Source organism: Alosa alosa, chromosome 5 (genome assembly GCF_017589495.1).
Source record: "Alosa alosa isolate M-15738 ecotype Scorff River chromosome 5, AALO_Geno_1.1, whole genome shotgun sequence".
Taxonomy (NCBI): Eukaryota; Metazoa; Chordata; class Actinopteri; order Clupeiformes; family Clupeidae; genus Alosa; species Alosa alosa.
This window is the reverse complement of record NC_063193.1, coordinates 30,173,669-30,196,019: the sequence shown is the minus strand read 5'-3', so window position 1 is coordinate 30,196,019 and position 22,351 is coordinate 30,173,669. Positions and strand designations below refer to the sequence as shown.

Below are 22,351 nucleotides of genomic sequence, written 5' to 3'. Positions count from 1 at the left end.
GTTCGAAGCTGGAGAAGTATTTACGTTTTTTTGTGTGTGTGTGTGCGTGTGTGTGTGCATGTGTGTGTGCGTGCGCACGTGTGTGTGCGTGTGTGTGTCAGGGCGTGGAGAGCATCTTTGACATCATGGAGCTGGAGGATGACGAGCGTAACGGGCTGCTGCAGCTGTCGGACGGCCAAATGGCCGATGTGGCCCGCTTCTGCAACCGCTACCCCAACATCGAACTGTCCTACGAGGTGGCCGACAAGGACATCGTCAAAAGGTCAGACATCGCACACTGTTATGTGTGGTTATGATGGAGGGCGTATGTGTGTGTTTTGCATGTTTATGTAGTGTGCGTATTTTTTAGTGTTGTATGTATGTTTGTTTGTTTGTGTGTGTGTTTATTTTGTGTGGGTGTTTAAGGTGTGTGTGTGTGTGTGTGTCTGTATGTGTGTATTTAATGCCTGTGTGTGTGTGTGTGTGTTCTCTCAGTGGTGGTCCAGTTCTGGTTCTGGTGCAGCTGGAGAGAGAGGAGGAGGTGACTGGTCCAGTCATTGCACCATTCTTCCCTCAGGTCAGTGTACACACACACACACACACACACACACACACACACACACTTGTGGTTTGTCCCTTTCTGTCTCCCCCAGCTGACAGCACTACCATTAATGCTTGATGGCTCAAATTTTGCAGATTATACAGGTCAGGTGCATCTCAAAAAAATGAGAATCATGGACAAGTCCATTTATTCCAGTAATATTTCAGAAAGTGACACTTTCATATAACCTAGATTCATTACACATAAAGTGAAATATTTCAAGGTTTTAATGTTGATCATTATAATCTTAATGATTACGGTTTACTGCTCATGAAAATCAAAAATCCAGTATCTCAAATATAAGAATAAAGAATTTGTAATACAGAAATGTTGACCCAAGAAGAGCTCTAATCAGCTAATTAAGTCAAAACAGCGGCAATTGTTTCCTGTAGTGATGTAGTACTCGAGTCCGATCTCGGACTCGAGACCAATTTCTGCTTTCTCGGTCTCGTCTCGGACTCGTTCCTTCAAAGAATCGGTCTTGACTCGGTCTCGGACCACAGTGGGAGGAGAAGGACTCGTAATTTCAGACCGAGTCCTCGAGACCAACGCATTTTTTATGTTCCTATAAAAAAAACACACAACACATAACAACAATAATAATAAAATGCAATGTTGACCGGCATTATTTGAAAATGACATCCCATGGTGCAATGCAAAGATACTGCCGTCAGAGCCGTTTATTTATCTCTATGGCTCTGCTGCCGGTGAGTGTCTGTAGGTCAGCATAGTCCATATTAAGACGTTAAGACTGCTCTTCTAAACAATTCCCAATCTAGCTGAGTCTGTAGGCCTAATGGTTGATTATTAACTGGGGTGATATGAAATTATGAATATGAAAACTGACATGTTTTATGGTCTTGGTCTCGACTCGGACTTGCTTCCTCAAAGACTCGGTCTTGACTCGGACTCGACTGTATTTGAAAACCAACAGACTCGGTCTCGACCCTTCAAAGACTCGGTCTTGACTCGGACTCGGCATAGGCGGTCTCGTCCCCATCACTAGTTTCCTGAGTCTTTAATCTCTGTCTGGGCAGACTTTTCCATTATTTTCTATTTTTGTGATATAGTAAACATACAAATGGTTGGAAGTTCTTTAGATTATTCCGTGAATATGTAAATGCTGAGATCGTTTAGTAAAAATATAAATAAATGTAGGGCAGTTCTGCAGATAATTTCATTAATATGTGCATGTGTGAATTCTCCAGATTATTAAATGTTGGCCAGTTATACAGATTATTCAGTAAATATATAAATGTTTGCCAGTTCTGCAGATTATTCAGTTGGGTGTTGGAGTTGGATGTAATAGTTTTGCTGTGTTCTCTGCTGAATGCTGTTTGTCGTGTGTTGCCATAGAAACGTGAGGAAGGCTGGTGGGTGGTGATCGGAGACCCCAAGTCCAACAGTCTAATCTCCATCAAGAGGCTCACGCTGCAACAGAAGGCCAAGGTCAGTCACACACACACACACGCACACGCACACACGCGCGTTTTACAACCCTACTCTCACTCGTGCCATGTTGCTTAATGAACTGATCATTTGTATGACTGTGGTTATTGGAGTCGAGCTGATCTTAGGAGCACATATTTAAACTCTGAGGTGTAGTCCCTTTAAACAGATGACCTGAGGGTAGAAAATCTGTCTGTCCTAAATACGAATAAAAATAAAAACTACACTAGATACACAGAGAGACAGTGTGTGAACTCCCATCTCATCAGTGGGATTGACCTGATCCTGTCCCTGTGGACATTAGTAGCATTCAGCCGCCCCTGAGCAAGTCCCTCCACTCGGCGGCCATATTGCAACGCTTTTTGGGCACTTATCGGGCATCTATTTCGGCACACATGCGCAAGGCTTCACGGCATCAACCTTGCTCCAGTGGCAAGATTACAACACATGATTGGCACGATGTCTTCACAACACACCACATGATTGGCTTAATGTATTCACAACACACCACGATTGGCTCTATGTATTCACATGTCGGTGTTTTGTCGCGGAAGGGCTGGGATATGTGTAGACAACAGTTTTTTTGAGTGCTGTCTCCTCATTAGAAAGTCTCTGGTCTAGTGAAGCTTAGGTGTAGTTCATTTAAACAGGAAACCTGAGTGTGTGGTTGGTCTAGTGAAGCTTAGGTGTAGTCCATTTAAACAGGTAACCTGAGGGCTGAAATGTCTGACCCTGACCGTGTGGTGTGTGTTCGTCTGCAGGTGAAGTTGGACTTTGTGGCCCCGGTCCAGGGTGTCCACAACTACACGCTCTATTTCATGAGCGACGCCTACATGGGCTGTGACCAGGAGTACAAGTTCAGCGTGGACGTCAAGGAGGCCGACAGCGAGGGCGAGAGCGACTCCGACTGATCTGGAGTCAGGCCACGCGCCCTGTCCGAGCCCAGGGCGTAGTCAAGGAGACTCGTACACGTGTCTCAGGCTGATCTGGGAGCAGAGAAATGGCGTCGTCCTTTAATGGCTGTCTGTATTTTGTATATAAGCCAGTGAGCTGTGGGGCAGTGAAATACTGCTTGTCTTATTCCTTTTCCCTGTTTAATCCACACATGACTGTGATAAAATCACCTCTTTTGAAGCGGCTCGTGGTGGGTTTTTAATGTAGCCGATGATAGCGCTTGCTAGTGTAAAACCAGGGGTAATCACTGGGAGCAGACATTGCAAACCCAAAACGTTTTGGTGTGTTGTATCCCTACAGAATCCTTCTTTGGTTTCACCACAGAAGTAACTAAGTTGAGAGAAGTAATGCTTATTTGAAATGTGAAACGCATTTTTTATAATGGAAATCGGCCATGGTTGTTTTGTAGTGTTTTATGCCAGTCTAAATAAACAAATAAAAACAATATACTTGGGCTTTCTCTTCACCACACACAATTAGTAATTAAATTTCTTATTTTAATCAAAACTCATCCCATTGCGTGACAATCACATGAAAAATCGAAAAGCACATGTAAAAGCCATGATGGAAAAAGTTCTACCAGAAAAAAGCATTTACGAGGAGGGATTGTTCACAAAGTGTGAAGTGAATTAAATGTTGAACTTCATATGAGGAGGTGCTCTTGTTCTGATCCTACAGAGGCAGAGACAATACTAAATGAGGCATGGCAAAATCCTCTGAAACAAATGAGCATTTACACCCTCAGTTGGGATTCCTTTCACACACGGGTGTTGATGGTTTTGGCATACGACTGATCTTAAAGCTTGCCTACACTCCGACTCAACCCGCAAGGCTCACGTTCCGTTACAGCAACACGTTCACAGTTCATTGGTCCTCTAGCCTGCCAATCGGGATATCAATCCTCTGATTTGTAGCTCCAGAGGCAGATGTCTCCATCGTCGCTGCAGGAGGCCAGAAGCCCCGCCTCCTTGGGGCTCCAGGCCACGCAGTTGACGTCCTGGCCGTGCGCTTTGGGCACGTGCACGCTCATGGAGAAGACGGGCTGCTCGGGGTCAGAGGTCACGTCCTCCTTAAACACGCGCACACCGTCGTCCCCGCAGGCTGTGGCCAGGGCACTGGTCAGCCGACACCTGGACAGGGACGGGAGGGTGAGACAGCACACAGCTGATCAGTTTATCTGAAGACCATTCAATTGTTTACTTATTTAGCTATTTATTTAGATATTTATGTATATATATATATATTATTTGATTTTAGTTTATATAGTATATTTAGTATTTTAGCATCATGATTATGTTCTGTCTATTGTACAGTGGAGTTTTTTATTTGTATATTACTTTTTCTGCTGTAAGTGCATGTTGTGTGTGATGTATGTATGCTACTGAGACCTTGAATTTCCCCTTGGGGATCAATAAAGTATCTATCTATAACAGTAGCCAGCTCGTACAGAGCAGGTTACATACAGTACACAGGGTTCCTACACTTTTTTAATTTCAAAATTTCACATGTTTTTGTTTGCAGTAACGGTTTATCAGATGCAGTATCCATGTCTTAGTGGAAAAAGTGCCAGTGTTTTAGCCGAGAATAGCAGAGCTACGCAAACATACCAGTGCACAATGGTGTAGGGCACTTGCATAGAGCAGGGGTTTCTCAATTTGGTTTTGGTGCCAGGGTCCCCTTGTGGGAGAATTTTTTTCTGTAGGATCCCCATGTAATTTTATCTTGACGATATGGACTGACAGTTACACACATAAAGCTACACAGCAGTAGGAATGGTTCATTATGACCTGAGTGAAGTGATTGGTAATGCAGATGCAATAGTCTGGAAACAAATATTTCTCCATACCCTTGTTTCTTTTTTTTCATACCTATCCAGACCTGGAAATTACTAAAATCAAATTCCATACTTTTCCAGGTTTTCCATACTGTGTAGGAACCCTCAACACCTGACACCTTGGGGCGCTTTCTACAGTCCAAGGCCTGAGGCCTCATTTATGAAAATGTTGCATTGAAACCATCCTTCATTTGATCTTGTCTCACATAAACGTATGTGTGGTTCAGAGGAAACCGTAAGCTTGAAGTAGCTCAAAACCTCTGTCATTTATTCCCTAACCAACCAGAAGCTCAGCGAAGCCCAAGGTACTCACCACGCCACGTCATACACCGTTCGTCCGTGGAACCCGGAGAGCGTACACACACACTTCCACGGAACCTCGCCGTCCGGCTGCACCTCCTTCCAGATCTTAACGGTGCGATCATCGCTGCAGGAGGCAAGCCGCTGGCCGGCGGGGTCAAAGGTCACGCTCCAGACGGTGGAGGTGTGGCCCTCCAGCGTGGCCCGGCACTCCCAGTCGTCGTCCTCCTCCTTGTAGATGCACACTTTGTTGTCGTAGCTTGCCGAGGCCAGGAGCTGGAGGGGGGGGGGTTACAGAACGTAGTCTCAGGTGAGTATGTGCATTCCACTGGAACCCAGTGGTGAGTGTGCATTCCACTGGAGCCCAGTGGTGAGCATAGATATTAGAAAGCTAGATCCCTCATGGACTGTCGAGTTCTATTAAGTGGCATCGTAATCGCGGCTGCCATATTGGTGGGGGCAACACCTTTATTGTCTATGGGGGAGTGACAGCAACACCTGCCGCAATCAGAGACGCCTGTTTGATTTCCAGTCAGAGTCACATGCTCCTCCATTGGCCTCCAGTTATTGTTGCCCCCACCAAGATGGCGACGCTATTTACGTACGATCTGGAGCCCAATGTGGGATCTAGCTTTCTAATATCTATGGTGACAGCTGACTTTCCTATCTATATTTGATTAGATCAGATTTGATTCGATGTACTTTATTCCACCCAGAGGGGAAATGACCATTGTGCTCCATACACACATTGAAACATACAAACACAAGACTCTCACTTATACAATGTCCATGTAACCCACAACAAGACTCATGAGGTGCGGCCTGACATTACCTCCATAGTGGGATGCCAGGCCACGTGTTTGACGTCCTGTGTGTGGGAGTTCACCACACTCATACACTCGTACTCATCGTCCTCGTCCACTGGAGCGGGGCAGGAGAGGGAGAGAGAATTAGTTCACTGTCTGTCTATCAGTCTATATGTCTATACAAACACTCTTGAGTTAGAGATCAAGGGTTTAAATAAAAATGGTATGACGTGTATGTTTTCTAACTATTAAGAATCACAAGATTACGATGACATGGTTTGGGGATTATCAACAACACCTCAGTCTTATAAGGTGAGATCAGTTGGGGTTGAGGTTACCTCCCCGCACCCACACTCTCTTGTCCGTTATCTATGGGTTTAACACTTAAGTCAGTTTCTGTACTTACTCTCTCGATTCCTGAATCTGCGCTCGTTTTCATTCTTTATGCACTTGCATTATAAAGGCAGCTATCTGTCTCCATATTAAGTCCAAAAAGGTGAGATGACTTCTGGTTGAGGTTACCTTCCCACACCCACACACTCTTGTCTCTGCTGCAGGTGGCCAAGAGGTTGCCAGATGGGGACCAGGCGACGCACTTCACCTCGTTCTCATGGCCTTCCAACACCGTTAAGCACTGCGGATCACACACGTAGCAAATAAAGTTATCATGTCCTGCCAAACTGACACGGATCCAGCTGGGATCTGGCAGAGCTACCATGATCAGGGTCGGATCCTTTCAAGCAAGTTGGGTTATGTTTGTCAAATCAACAAGATGTCAACCAACCAAACTTTCCTGGCCTGTTGTCAATGATGCATTAGTGTCTTACCTCGAAGTCGTCGTTCTTCCTCTTCCAAATGCACGTTGTGGCATCGAAGCTTGCAGAGGCCAGGTAGTTCCCACATGGTGACCAAGCTACCTTTCTGACGGTGCGCTGATGGCCGTCTGACAGCACACACTTGCAAACCCACGACTCGCCTACGTGAAAAGCGCAAACATCGCTTACACTTGCACTGATTACTATTTGCATACCTTTCATTGTTTCCATATAATGTTACTGTAATATTAACTCCTGAGTTGAGCACAGCAGAATGACTTAAAGTAAGTTTGTTAACGTTACATGTTGGGCTACCAGATACTTGACGGAAGCTAAGCTTCCGTTAGATTTTGATCAGTATGCTAACGTTAAGACCTTTACCTTCTTTCCCCCAAATGCGAATAGCTCGGTCACCGCCACATGAAGCAAGCAGTGTACCCTTTGGGTTCCAGGCCACGTACCAGCAGCGCGAGTCAGGGTGCGCGCTGAATCTATGAAGAAGATCAAGCGTGTCCTTCATAGCTAGCTAGCTTGCTTGCTAGGGGGCTAGCCTACTCTACAGTAACTAACGTTAGCCAAGATGTTGTATGGTAACACAGCATCAACTTCCGCACTGTGACAGGTTCAACATTTACGGATGAAAAAGTCAAGCTATGACTTTCAGATCGAGCAGATAGAGACGAGTGACGACAATAAAACTGCTGTTTAGTTTGCCAACAAACTAACGTTTTTAAGCAAAACTGTTTATCTTATCAGAACAACTCCCTGAACCTTTTTTTCTTCGTGCCTTTAAAACTGCAGCAGATATGGTAACACTGCCACCTATAGCCAAGGAATGGAGAATGCGTTGTGCTGAAGGTTTGGGTTTGGCAGTTAAAATGATAATTAAAGGTGCTCTAAATAAATGTAATATTTTGCCTCCGCAATCTTAGACCGGCTTAGTTCTTGTGCACCTTCTGCTCTCATATGCTGCCTCTGTCCAGCAGCTCCTGCCTGACCCCTCGTCATAGGCCCCTATAGGGCCTCATCACTAGACACTCAGGGGCATAGACATAATATACATAGACGCCGCATTGGCTGCTGGAAACAAGAAATGCGGCCGCCATCTTGGACCGGTCATACTCCTCGTTGCGTTGCAGCAGAAGACACAAGATGACAGCACTGTGCAGCATGTTCCTTCTCAAATTGGCGGACCATACTCGGGGGATTTACTTTTCACAAGTAAGATTTAACATAACCGTACTATTGGTTGTATTTTGTGAATAGAATATTACCAGAGAGCTGAGAAGGAGCAATCTGGGATATTACTGTATGAAAATCTATCTAGCCATCTAGCTAGGCTATGTTTACTCGGTGTTCACCCGGCTATGAACTGAGACTTGATAAGTCATATTCCATAACACTGACTTAGATTACAACTGACACAAGAAGGCTATTGTAGAAATAAATCATACTAGATTTGGCGGTGAATTTTACACAAGTGGCACAGACTAGCCTATTGGGCAATCGCTAGCTGCTACTTGTAGCCTAAGTGTGTTGGTGGTAGCCTCACTATTTCCTGAATAAAGTAACTTTTCAATAGCTCAACTTCTTTTATTTATCAAGTAAGCTTAGCCAGACAAGCTACACTTTTCTTGTCATGTGAAATTAGCACAATTTAAAGTAGCTTCCTATGTAGTGAACTAGCCTACTGCTGTGTTTAGGCTACTAATACATTTGACTGGGTGGTAGTTTTGTGTAGTGTTTTATTCATGGCAGAGTAACTGATAGTTTAGCTCACTAAAATTTAGAAGTAGCTTGCCCAACACTGTATTAATCACATGTCATTTACCCTAACAAGAATAAGATGCCTCTCAAATTCCTTTTCATTCATTTATTTATTATTTTGTATCTCTCCAGAACAACTGCCTTGTTCAAGAAGACTGAATGAACTGAACGGTCTCCTCACACCCCTGGAACTGAGGAAGGTGCAGCTCTTCATTGCAGTACTGCAGGGCATCTGCTACACTGTGACTGAATGTTTTATTTATGAGCTCCACCTTCATCACCTGCATTCGCCACTCTGTGTCCCATTTTCCCATCGTCTGGTTGACTCAGTCCTCTTTTATGGAGTTTACCCAGTTTACTATGCCATCTTATTTGCCCACCTGCTGTCTGAAGCACTTTTGTTCTCAGCCAAAGTGTACCCAAGCAATTTTAGCAAGGTGGGAACATACAAAATGACATGCACCAGTTGTTCGAAATCATAGAACCAACTGCATGACGGTAACTCTGTCTTACTGAGCCTGTGAAGACACTCCCTGATTCTTTACTGATTGCAATGAACGGGTTGATCTTAGCAGTTTCTAAAATGTTTCTTAATTCCTTTTTATTTAATCTCTTCATTGGGGCTGGAACCTTTCTGTGAACTGTAAATAACAGATGCTGTTGATGAACCCATTGACACTGTACAAGTGACAAGTCACCTTTTGCCTTGAATTGATGAACCGTTACACTTACTATGCCAAACCAATGTCTGTTTTTAAGGATCAGAAACAAACCTACAAACTTGCACTTTACAATATTTATGGAACTTGTCTAACAAATGCTGTTGATATTGAACCCTGTTACTCCATTTCCTTTATGCCACACCAATGTCTGTTCATCACTTTATTTTTGATGGCACTGAACTGAAAATGTTAATGGATTTTTTTTCTGTAAATTTAACTCATTAAAACTTGTATCAAACCAGTTTTGTCTATGCTGTCAAACGTGGATTAGTTATGTTCCCAGTTTTTATATTGGATGTCATCACTTTATAATATATCATATATCAGAATATTCTATTACTGTTAAGCCCACTATGAATATTAAAATACACACAACCATGTTTCCTGTATCATACAGCTTTTCTACTGGGAGGTTTACAACTTATTCTGAGTCAATTTACCCAAGTTTGTCACTAAACCACATAGGCCTACTTGGAATACCCCTCAGATGTCTGAATGGCACTGATCTCACTTAAATGTTTATGGAACCTTTCTGTGGACTGTGAATAATGCTGTTGATGGAACTATTCTGTCAACTGTGAACTATATTTAACTCATTAAACTTCATATATCATATATCAGAATATTCTATTACTGTTGAACCCACTATGAATATTAAAATACGCTAAATCATGTGTCCTGTATCATAGCTACATGTTTGACCTTTGCAACAAACTGGGGACCACAACACCAGAAATCAGTGGGCCCCAGTGCAGGATTTGATTTTTTGAGTCGGGTATAGTTGCCCAAACACCATCACACTCATGAGGCAGCTCCCTGATATCTGTGATATCCACAGTTAAAACAGAAAAAAAAACACTGTAATGCATCAATACACAGTGGATCTGTAAGGCATCCTATGCAGGCTTTGTCCACTAGGAGGCAGTAAATCTGTAAGGCATGCCATGCAGGCTTTGTCCACTAGGGCGCAGTAAATCTTTGATTAGAAATAGTTGTGGGTAACACTGTATGTCGCTCACTGACCCAGGGCAAAGCCCAAATCAAAATCATGTCCATATGGGTATGAAGAAAATAAGAGGAACACAACTTTTTAGATTAGATTTTAGATCATAATTTATCAAAGTGTTTGCTATTAATTAATAGTAGTAATTTCTAGCAGTGGTCAATTGTTTTTCTGAGAGTGTAAAGGTACATTCAACAATTCTAATCGTGTGCCCTCTCTCTCTCTCTCTCAAAAAAAAAAGAATAATCCAGTGTCTTAGTTCTGTGGCTCAGATATACACATTATAGCCAATCATCACATGTGTGCCAGTATATAGTACATGAAACATATTTTTTAACGGATAAAATGTTTCGAAATAGATGCTTTATGAAACAGATTATTCAAAGTAGCCACTGTTTACCTTCATGACAGGTTTGCACACTACTATCTACTATCTACCGGTAAATCTAAAGGTGACAGAGCTTTCTATGCTCCCCAGCTCTGGAATAGCCTTCTACTATAAAAGGTCAAATCCTGCACCACTATCAGTAGCTTTAAACCCAACCTAAACACCTACCTCTTCTCCCTAGCTTTTAACACCCCCTGATTCTTTACCTCTATTTATTTATCTATTTATTTATTTATTGTTGTTTTTTTATGTTCATTAATATTATTACAAGGGCCATCTATTGCTAGCCTGGAAAATCCAGACCCTGATAATCTAGAAAGATTAAGGGTCTGGCAAAGAGCAATTGTAGGCCTAATGGCCCAACTCGAGGGGCAGGCAACAAGCATGCATTTAAAAATCTCACTGCACGCAATTGGATAACACTAGACCATGTTTACTCCTTCGTTTACTCCTCCTTTCGGACTTCGTCGCAATCGGATAACACTACGACCAATGTGTACTGTCCTTCAACGTTGCAGCGCTGTCTTCATCAGTTTAGCTGGTTCCCCGGAATGCAAGGGGAAAAAGTAACGTGCATCATTGCTCTTTGCCATGAGTGTCTCGCAGAGACAATTCCATTGTGCTCTCGTGAGAACTCTGGATTTCCAGGGTAATATATCCTATCCCCTAATACTGTTTTACTGGTTTATTTGACAAATAATCAGTATGGATTTGCTCTCTATAAGCACCTTATGTCTGTTTGGAATTGTTTTGAGAGCCTATTGATGTATCTCAGAATAAAAGAATGTCCACCACATACATTGGTGGTTTTTTTTTGTGTGTGAATGTATTTGACTTGACTCATTAAATGTAGCAGGATACTCATGAACGCATGTCTCTAATAGCCACAATGGGAGTTATTTTAGCAACACCGTATTTTGAGTGGCCCACAACGACCCAGTGGTTTTCCTGTCTGGCCCACTCGGTTATGAAGTTGAATAGCCCTACTCTAGGAGCAGGTAAAAACTGGAGAGCATTTGTTATACCCTCTATTTGTAGGTTGCCGTTAACGCTGGTCACATGCCTTTTGTCTACACATGCTGTCGCTTACACAACATTACCAAACGATTTTAATCCATTTCAAGGACATGGCTTTTAACGTTTTGTGTATGTGAGGTTGTATCAAAGATTGTTCAGCAGAGCAAGATAGTTTGTCGTAGTTCATGTCTATGGGCATGAAATGGGGATTTACCTAGCGTTCATGGGCTTCGGAAAAACCTTTCTCCGAGTGAAAACATCATCATTCCGCGTCATTCACGTCAATGTGTGAGTCAGAGGTCGGAAACTGGGGCAAGATTTTGCTAACAGAGTTGCCCAGTTAGGGGCTCGTCATCACTTTTGTCGTCACGTTGTAGTTCGTTTGTAGTCCATGTGGCCTTTCATGTCCAACAGTTTTAATGTGAACTTGGGAATTTGCCCTTTTTATCACTTGAAAAGCTGCAAATCTTTCTTTCACGAGCATCTTACACTATATTTTAAGCAAATACAGTTGTTTGTTTAGGATTAGTGAGTGTATGTTTTAACCATAGACTGTAAAAAATAGGTTTTAACCTTTGTTGTGGCATCCGTGTTTGTCACACATTTGATGGCAAAGCATGCACTTGAACACTTGCTGTCGGAAAAACAAAGTAGCCATGGGGGCGGTCCTTGTCATTCCGAGGTGCTCTGAATACACCCTAAGTCCTGTCTGCATAAAGAGGCGTGTTGTTGACGTATTGATGAGCGTACGTAGCAACTGGCAAAAATTAGCAGAATAAATACAAAATTTGCTCTCTCCTTATTGAGCCTAAGAAAAACCTTTACATAAACTGGAACAGAAAGCCCCTCTTAATCACGTCCACCTACCTATGTCATCCCTTATCAAATCGGCATGAAACGTAACTTTTACAACACTGGCATAGGCTACGTGGGCTATAGGGGTGTTTCAAGCTTTTTAAAAGTTCTGGGATGAGGGAGATTTCTCCCCCGGGATTTTTTTTAATTATGGTTGCTAAACACACTATTTTAACGTAGTTTGGGAAGGACAGGAATACCTTAGAGCAAGCGGCTCTGGCTCAAATTAGGTGAGCATAGCCTACCTTATGCGCATTAGAACTTCACTGCCCAGCCCGCGAAAAAGGGAAAAAAAAGAAAAAGGTTGAGAACCTCTGCTCTACGCATTAACTGAATCCCTGTTCCAAACAGTGCTTTATTTTTTTAAATAAGCCTACAGAGGAAAGCAAACAATTCAACATTTTAAACATGTGTAGACCTAGACTATCATAAAATGTAATAATAAAAGTGCAAATGTGTAGGCCTACAAATAATAAAGTAAAAAAAATAATTGATTATTTTAACAATAGTAATTGTAATGTTCGTGGTGCGTATAGTTCAATGAAGAGATGTTGGAATTCGTTTAGTATCTTTACTATTAGAACTTGCAGGTTACATCCACACACCGTGCTCAACTCTAGCTCTTCATTGCGTATCTGTCCATGACGTCACTGCGCAGCGCAGTTCAAACCATTACAGTAATCATACAATAAGTTTGGCCTTTTTTATTTTATTAGAGTGCATGAAATTGCAATCTACTGTTATCCGATTTCTTCTTATTATTCTTCTTCTAACACTTTTTCCGCGTTTAATTGCTTCAACCTTAATGTAGAAACTTCATTCAAACTACGTAGCCTAGGTCTTACTTAGGACAGGTATGCTGCCCTCGTACTGCGTCACCAGCAGGCAGAACTAGACAGCTAGATAACACTTTGACAAAGCTCCAAATAAATCCAAGGACTGATTGAATTTGTTTACTTTTTGTCTTCTTTGTCTTTTTTGTGTAAAACTGTAAAACAATACAGAAAATACATATAAGTTTTACATTACAATACAAATGAAATACAAGTCAGCTATGTTGCTAACCACATAGCTTCAGCACATACAGATCGCTAGGAATAGCGTTTACAACATGACCAGCGAGCTAGCATAACTTAGCTAACTAAAGTTTGCACAAAACATATATCTAAGTTACAGAAGTAAAAAAACTAAAGAGATATGGCGAGGAATATTACTCTAACACAAATCATCTACTTACAGACAAATAATGTCCAAAGCTCAAGCGTAAAATGGAGAATAGCTGGCACCGTGTTCATCTGTGTAAACTTCGTTGGTCGACTGAAGCGTGAATCAGGAAGTTAACAGGAAGTAGTACTTAATTACTAAACAGTTACCTCAAAAGACCAGAAGGTGGCAGCATACACAAAGGAATGAGAAATAAGGTAATCACATACAAAATAGGATGCATTCTTATGGAAGGCAGAACAACAGGTGTGGAATGTATTTTTCATATTTGTAACTTTTATACTTTTTAAACTATTAATTAAAAACTATTAAAAATGTCCCCATTGACTTAAAGGGAAACTTGGCAGGATTTCCCCCTCTGCTGGAGAAATTAGCGGTTAGCATAAGTTCGGTAGACAATGTGGATGTTAGAAGGTAAGAAACACATTTAAAACAAGTTTCTTGTTTCTCACTTCTCTTTCCGGGACGGATTATGGCATCACAATAGGGCACTTAGAATCCTATGCCAAGTGTTCCGGCCAGAGCCATATGGTTCCGGCCACCTCCAGCAACTGTCTGTCTCAGGCTTTAAGCACACAATCTGGCTCTCTTAAGACTACAGATCCTGTTCAACTGTTTCCTCTGCCCACAACTGTTATAAAAGTCTATATAAAAGTCTCCACTACAATAATTCCCTATTAAATCATTTATTTTAAACTATCCAACTATTTAACTGTTCAACTATTCCAACTGTCAGTTATCATCAACTATGCCTCTAGCCTACTATATTAAACCACCACCTACCTAGAAACCAATTTAGCAACCATTGAAATTAAGCATCTATGTAAGTTTCCATAGCAACCAAGATGATTATACTAGCAAACCACTGTAGTAACTCCTTTATTTCTGATAGTAGCCACCATGGACACCCTAGCAACAACCTAGCAACGACTTCAAGTACCCTAGCAACAGCCTAGCAACCACATTCACAGTTAAAACCTAGCAATCATTAACCTAGCAACCAGCATAGCAACCACCATAACTACTCTAGCAACAGTCAGTTGTCATCAACTTTGACTCCAGTCAACTGTTTCCTCTCCCCACAACTGTTTCAAAATAAAAGTCTTCACTGCTATAATCCCCTATTAAATTATTTAACCATTTAAACTATCCAAGTTTTTAACTGTTCAACTATTCCAACTGTCAGTTGTCATCAACTATGACTCCCGTCAACTGTTTCCTCTGCCTAAAGCTGTTTCAAAATAAAAGTCCTCACTACAATAATTCCCTATGAAATATTTCAACCATTTAAACTATCCAACTATTTAACTGTTCAGCCAATCCAACTGTCAGTTGTCATCAGCTATGACTCCCGCCAATTGTGTCCTCTGCCCACAACTGTTTGGCAGCCTGGGCTTTTCAGTCAACTAGTGTGATCAACTCCCAATCTACATTCAACTTTTAAACTGTCTACTTTTAAGCTATCAACTTTTATTAAGCTGTGCAACCACCATGTCTGTCCTATCGTCATTTTCATGCACTCGTAATTCCCTGGAATTACATTCTGTAGTTATTATTGATAGGCTAACTCGTGACTTTACAGATGGATACAACTCTAGCCTATAGCCTAATAATAAATTGATGCGCATACAAGTTAGAACTTACAAATAGATTACTACCTATTGGAAATTCATCCTGCATCTTCCCATTGCATCGAACTCCAACAAAATTGACTCCGCAATCTCCTTTTTAATACAAGAAACTTCTAAAATGAAATCATGAAGGCAAAAAAAATTGCCTAGTGGAAATTCTGATTTGCTGGTAACTTTAGAAAGTGGTGACCTAAAAAGTTAATTTGGAATCCACCAGTTGAGTTTGAGACTGCACACTGTGCAGATGCACACAAGGGCGCGAAGGGGGGTGCTGAGGGTGCTGCAGCACCCCCTGCTGGCAGGAGATAGATTTTTAAAAAATATATATATTTTTAAATAATTACTAATTCGCTGTCTGACATTATTTATATTTTTGTATGTGAAATGATGAGTCAAATAGCAAAAAAGGGTTATGGATAGGTTCGAATATAGGCTACTAAAAATGAGAAATCGTCGGACATCCATTATTTTTGTTATTCAGCACCCCTGGTCAAAAATAGGTTCCCGCGCGCCTGGATGCACAACTGAAAAAAACCTTTGACTTCTTGAATGTTTGGGTGGGCAAGACACAATGGGTGGCAGGCGCCCTGCCTAGCAGCAGTCATAAATGGCCATATATGACTCCCCCCCCCCCCGCCCTTAAATGTTGATGATGTATGGGGAAACGCTCTTGGAGAGTTACCATAATAAAGATAGTCAAGATAGACTTGATCCCTGGACCCACTTGCAAATGTTTATGACTTAATCTATAACCGGCTGATGAAAAGTCAACAAAGCGTATGTGTGCATGTGTGTGTCAAGCGCCTCACTGCATCACATCAGCAGGTTTCAGAGTTCAGGTTTATTATTATAAAGCCCAACAACAGTTGACCAAAGTGCTGTACAAGTAAGCTAAGAAAAAAAAATTATACAAATGGCCTAAAAACAGAAAGGGATCTACAAAACACAGAAATAACACAACACAACCAAACTCATCCAGAGGCAAAAGCCAGGGAGAAAAAAATAAGCTCTGCCCTGTTCTTGTGTGGCCTTTTCCAATTTATTACCCAGCCTGCTCTATCACACAAAAAAGATGCCCAAGTCAAATGTCTCTATGTTAGAGACATATAAGATAAGATAAGGCTCATCCTATCTTATCTTATAACTGACACACTACAATTTGCAAACAAGCAATGGGTTTGAGAATGTCACATTACTGAACTTTATAAGGCACGTTGAGGGCAAGGAGCCACATGCATTGCACACCTGTTTGTTGATACAAGGATACAAGGAAGTTTATTGTCACATGCATATAGTTACTGGAAGTAAGAAATGCAGTGAAATTATGTCTGGTGTCAGCCTATTTGTGCATTAATGGGGGTAAAAAGTGCAGTAGAAGAGGGGTTTAGTAGATTAAGTGGCAAGGGCTGCATAAAAAGATGGGGAGGATTGGGATTGGGTGGGGGCACCAACAAGGAGCACCCAAGAGCAACAGGGGCAAGGAAAACTCCCTTACCAAGGAAGAAACCTTGGGCAGATCCACCGGATCCAGGGGGCTAACCAACTGCCAGGGTCTTGGTGTGTGTGTTGGGGATGACAGGGGAGATGGGATAGTGTGCTGTGTATGTGGGGAGAGGGCAGTGTGCAATATGTGTGTTGGAGAAGCTTCCTCATGAGACACTGTGCTGTGTGTATTGGGGCAGTGTGCTGTAAGTATGTTGGGGATGTGTGTTGGAGAAGCTTCCTGATGAAATAATGTGCTGTGTATGTAGGGGGGGCAGGGACTTACTATTGCAAGCAGAGTACTGTATGTAATGTATGTGAGTGATGACAGTGAAGATGTGTGTGTGTGGCTTTAGGGGAGGGAGCAGTGACTGTGTGTGTGTGTGTGTGTGTGTAGTGTGTAGGTGGGTAGGTGGGGGCAGTGTGCTGTAAGCATGTAAAGGATGTGTGTTGGAGAAGATCCTGAAGACAATGTGCTGTGTGTGTGGGGGCAGTGTGCAGCAAGTATGTAGAGGAGGCTTACTGTAGCAAGCAGTGTGCTGTATGTATGTGAAGTGATGACAGTGATGATGTAAGTGTGTGTGTTGGGGATGGGGGGGGGGTGGGGGGCAGAAAGGCTAGGCAATCAAGGACGTGGGTAGATGGAGGAGAAATCAAAAAATAATAAATAAAAGTGTGCAAAAGTTGGAGAAAGTCAGATATGTGTGTGTGTGTGTGTGTGTGTGTGTGTGTGTGTGTGTGTGTGTTTGTGTGTTTTGGCGTGTGATGAAATAAGAAAATAAATAAAAGGTCTGTAGCATAGGGAGAGGGATGTAAAAGTGCTAAAAAAGTCTTGTAGGTGTGTGTGGGTGTGTGTGTGTGTGTGTGTGGGGTCATGAGTGCTGAGGAGTGAATGAGTGCAAAGTCAGTATAGTGTGAGTTCAGAGTTGGGAAATGTTTGAGAGTGCTGAGGAGTGAATGTGTGCAAAGTCAGTATAGTGTGAGTTCAGAGTTGGATGGCCTGGGGATAAAAAACTTCTCCTGAGTCTCTCAGTTCTGGCTTTGTGACTACATAGGCGTCTTCTTGATTTCAGCGGTAGGAATAATCCATTGTTAGGATGAGAAGAGTCCTTCAGAATCTTTTGGGCTCTTAGGAGTACTCTTCTGGAATAGATATCTTGTAGAGCAGGGAGTTGAGTTCTTATAGTAATGTTCAGCTGAGCGCACTACTCTCTGCAGAGTACTACAATCTCTAACTGTGGAGTTCCCATACCAGGTGATGATGCTACCAGTTAGAACACTCTCAACCGCTGAAGTGTAGAAGGCCTTCATGATGGATGTAGAAACTTTGAATTTCCTTAGCTGACGAAGGAAGTAGAGTCGTTGTCTGGACTTCTTCAGAACATATTGAGTGTTAACAGTCCATGTTAAGTCTTCAGTAATGTGGACACCAAGGTATTTAAAACTTGTGACTCTCTACAGGTTGCCCGCTGATCATTAGTGGGGTGTAACTGTAGTTCTGCTGCTGCCTTCTGTAATCCACTACCATTTCCTTGGTTTTATTGATATTCAGTGTCAAGCTGTTAGATTGACACCACTGTGCCACCTCATCAACCTGATCCAAGTAGAACTGTTCACTGTTGTTACTAATCAGGCCCAAGATCACTGTCATCTGCAAACTTGATGATGGAGGTATGACTACTGTTGGCTTTGCAGTCATGTGTGTAGATGTTGTACAGCAGTGGACTCAAAAACACAGCCTTGGGGAGCACCAGTGCTGATGGTTAATGAGTCAGATGTCAGACCCCCACTCCTAACCACTTGTGAACGGTTGGTGAGGAAGTCAAATATCCAGTGACACAGGGTGGTGTTCAGTCCTAAGGCCTTCATCTTTGTGACCAAGGTGAGAGGTACTATCGTGTTGAATGCTGAACTAAAGTCAATGAACAGCATCCTCACATAATTCCCATTCCCCTCCTCCAGGTGAGTTAAGGTGGTGTGCATGAGGTTTGAGATGGCATCCTCTGTAGACCTGTTGGCTCTGTAAGCAAATTGGAGGGGGTCAAGGAGGCAGGGAGGGATGAGCAGATAATGTTTTTCACAAGCTTCTCAAAACACTTCATCACTGTAGACGTCCAGGGCTACTGGGCGGTAGTCATTCAGACATGATGGACTTTGTTTTCCGGTACTGGAACAATAACAGACTGCTTGAGGCAAGTAGGAACTGTCTCTTGAGCCAATGATGTGTTAAAGATATAAGTGAACACAGGAGCTAACTGAGCAGCGCAGGATTTCAAAACCCTGTTAGAAATTCCATCCGGTCCAGTAGCTTTTCTACAATTTACCCTCCTAAAGGCATTGCTCACATCGACCTCAGAGACACAGAAAGGTGCATCCTCATTTGCTTCACATGCTGCTTTGTGTTGATCTGATCAGTGTGAGAGTAGACGTGGAGTTTTGTTTGTAAGTTTTGATCTATTCTAAATGTTGCTGTATGAACGTCAAACAAACCAATGGACAGGCTCAGAATGTACATGGATTCATCCCATGATACGGAATAAAGTAGCTATGAAAACACCTTTAGATATCATGATTGATATCAGATGAATATGGAAAAGAGTGAATTTGGTCACACTCATCTCACAGGCCTGACCTGCTCTGTGTTTCTGTAAACACATCGTGCGCATACACGCAAGCACACACACACACACACACACAGCTCTCAAGGAATGCCCCAACTGACCCTCTGTAGCCGGCTGTGGACAGGCAGCTCTCTCGTTGGAGACATCCACATGACGGTGATCTGATCACAGCACGCCGGGCTTCAGTGCATCAGATGAAAGTATAAGTATTAAGTATATATCCTCTTTTGATCCTGTGAGGGAAATTTGGTCTCTGCATTTATCCCAATCTGTGAATTAGTGAAACACACTCAGCACACAGTGAGGTGAAGCACACACTAATCCCGGCGCAGTGAGCTGCCTGCAACAACAGTGGCGCTTGGGGAGCAGTGAGGGGTTAGGAGCCTTGCTCAAGGGCCTACTGGTCAGGGTTCGACTGGCAACCCTCCGGTTAAGTTAAGTCCGAAGCGCTAACCAGTAGGCCACAGCTACCCATCATACCCACCCACCCACGCTTCTCTGTGCCAAGGAGATTACACAATCAAGTGGATCCCAGTTTCTTTATGTGCATTTTAGCAATTGAGAAAAACTGTAATACTGACACATCTCGATTACAAAGTGTTCTTCAGGGCAAGACAGACAGACAGACAATAGGAACAACAGAAAGGAGAAGAAAGGACAGGTTGCTACAGCAACGATATACACATTAGCTGCATATGAGAGAGAACTGTGTCTGTGTGTGTGTGTGTGTGTTTGTGTATGTCATATAGGTCTAGCAAACAATGATACACCTTACATCTACAGGTAAGGCTCAAAGTTCTTTCAGACAATTTGGTGGCTTCAATTCAATCATTAACCAGGTCTCCATTTGAATAAGAAACGTGATCCTATCAGCATTAGTTTAGTTTAGGCCATTATTTAGTTTAGGCCATTATTAGAAAATGACAAATGACCTGACAGACAGGAATGTCAGGAGGTATAGAAAGATGTACAGTGGTGAACAGCTCTGACTAAGGGGTGTTTTACTGTATATTGGCCATTTTTCATTTGCACAATGCTGTAAAAGCCTTTTTTTCTTACTGTCACAATGTCAACAGAAAAAAAAACTTTTAAACATGTACTATCTTGCAATCAACCCGAGATACGAGATACACTTTTGCAGGTAATCTACTATGCAGTGCAGTTTGCTCTAATTGTTTTGAAAAACTGTTGTGCAAATATAATGATGATTGAAGAAATGTACCAAAGCAACTGAGAATAACTGTAAATTGAAAATGTAAACTGGTAGACACATAGACTGACTCCGCCTGTCTACGTACTTCCGCTCATTGACATTTCCCTACAGTACTCCGTCTGAAATAGGTCTTATTCACTTCGTTTATTTCGCCAACTTGTCTCCGAACCAACCAGCGAACAGAGGGCGTTCCTGAGAACGATAACGTTTAAGTTGCAAGCCTATCGTTATCGTTGTGTCCCCCGTGGTTAACATACGTCATTACCAAATGTTAACTTCAGACAAGCGTCCACCAACCAGGAAATAAACGTTTGCCAATGGATCTAGGCCAGACTCTCTGCAAAGTCAGATCGTCTGGTATCCAGGCTAGTAGACACGTAGGCAGTGTCGCAAAACTGTTGGCATGTTGAAGACTGTCAACAAACAAACAATGAAACAAACAATGTAAATAAAACTGTTTGGATTAACATACACAACTCACACACACTCACAACTTTGATTTGGAGTTGGGCATAGGCAGCTGATATAAGACACTGATATACATTGATATAAAATATGATATTTTACCACATCTACTCGAGAACCATTAAATATAGCTTGTGGACCACTAGTGGTCCGCGGTCCACACTTTGAGAAATACTGGCCTATATTAGCCCAAATGCTTTTGCACAGTGGGCAACCCTCCAGAATTACTGATACCCCTGGTAGAGATAAGTAAAAATGTTATAATTGTGACAGGCTATTCGGAAAAACGGATATTTCCCCTCCTTCGTTTTTAAAAATAATTCCGTTCACACCGATGCTACAAACATGCAATCAACAGCTGGGGAAGGGTGTCGCAAACTGCAAACAGGTGGCCAATCGGAGATTTCAAACAAACGAGGGAACAACATGTCACAATGTAAACCCGCTGTTTGCCCTTGATGAAAGTGAAATCAGAGTTTTCCCACATATCCACTTTGGCCGACATTTTCAGCATTTTCTGTGATAAAAACTCAGTTTTTGTGTAAATGAAAGGCCAAACTGCATGGAAATAATATGCATATGGGGTCTTCTTTTTTTGCATTTTTCCATATGGGTTCTAGCCACAGCGATATTGTTGCAAACAAAATCAACCTAAGTGTGCTTAGATGACGTGATAGACGATGCACTGTTGCTCATCTGTCCATCATGGTACAAAGCCCAATTTGATTGGTCCAAACAGCTCTGGTTTGGGCATAGTTGCTCCACAATGCTAGCCTGACGAGCCAGACCCACATTAAAATGTAGGGTCTGGGCACTCACCGTTCGCAGTGCTCAGTCCGATGGGCGGGATGATCAGTTGTCTTTCAAATTCCCTCTGCACGCAATAGGACAGCGGCAGCGCTATGAGTACCATGCGTTTCCCACCAGCGGAGCTAGTTGGCTAGTTCAAACGCTTGCCAACTTAATAAAAGCTTAACTTCGGTCACACTGTTCGCCAACAGCAACATCCATCTTATTTGTTTTCAAGTAGCAGGGAATTCAAGCCAAACCGTTGCAACTCTGCCATCAATCATTATGTTAAGCCCACCTAACGACTCTATACACGATTTCATTGGCCTGATTGAGTTTCGATTTCTGGAGCTCACAAGGAGAGTTGCTAGACTAGCCCTGATTTGCTGCCGCTAGGGGCGCGTCTAGATTTCTAGGCTACCACAATGCAACAAGT

At 42.4% G+C, this 22,351-nt stretch overlaps 2 protein-coding genes across 2 annotated transcripts in view; one reads left to right on the top strand and one right to left on the bottom strand.

Annotated features, from left to right (window-relative positions):
- Positions 1–3,428, top strand: part of snrnp200 (small nuclear ribonucleoprotein 200 (U5)) — a 28,956-nt gene extending 25,528 nt beyond the window's left edge. Inside the window, 4 exon segments of the mRNA XM_048244554.1 lie at positions 102–262; positions 475–556; positions 1,937–2,029; positions 2,791–3,428. Coding sequence (XP_048100511.1) covers positions 102–262; positions 475–556; positions 1,937–2,029; positions 2,791–2,940 — 486 coding nt within the window. The 3' untranslated portion in view covers positions 2,941–3,428.
- A 31-nt stretch (positions 3,429–3,459) lies between these two features.
- On the bottom strand, positions 3,460–7,548 carry ciao1 (cytosolic iron-sulfur assembly component 1). Its single transcript, XM_048243283.1, has 6 exons — positions 7,120–7,548; positions 6,751–6,899; positions 6,446–6,557; positions 5,950–6,038; positions 5,131–5,393; positions 3,460–4,113 (listed from the first exon to the last, which is right to left on the bottom strand). The coding sequence occupies exons 1-6, from the start codon at positions 7,256–7,258 to the stop codon at positions 3,879–3,881; spliced, it is 987 nt and encodes a 328-aa protein (XP_048099240.1). The 5' UTR covers positions 7,259–7,548; the 3' UTR covers positions 3,460–3,878.
- Positions 7,549–22,351: the final 14,803 nt, after the last annotated feature.

Bases quoted from the DNA above. Each gene is read 5' to 3' on its own strand.
- ciao1 (XM_048243283.1), bottom strand. From the start codon at position 7,258: ATGAAGGACACGCTTGATCTTCTTCATAGATTCAGCGCGCACCCTGAC. The intron at 6,900-7,119 runs GTAAAGGTCTTA...CTTTTCACGTAG, and splicing joins TCGCATTTGGGGGAAAGAAG to GCGAGTCGTGGGTTTGCAAG. The intron at 6,039-6,445 runs GTAACCTCAACC...GCCCCGCTCCAG, and splicing joins GAGTGTGTGGGTGTGGGAAG to TGGACGAGGACGATGAGTAC.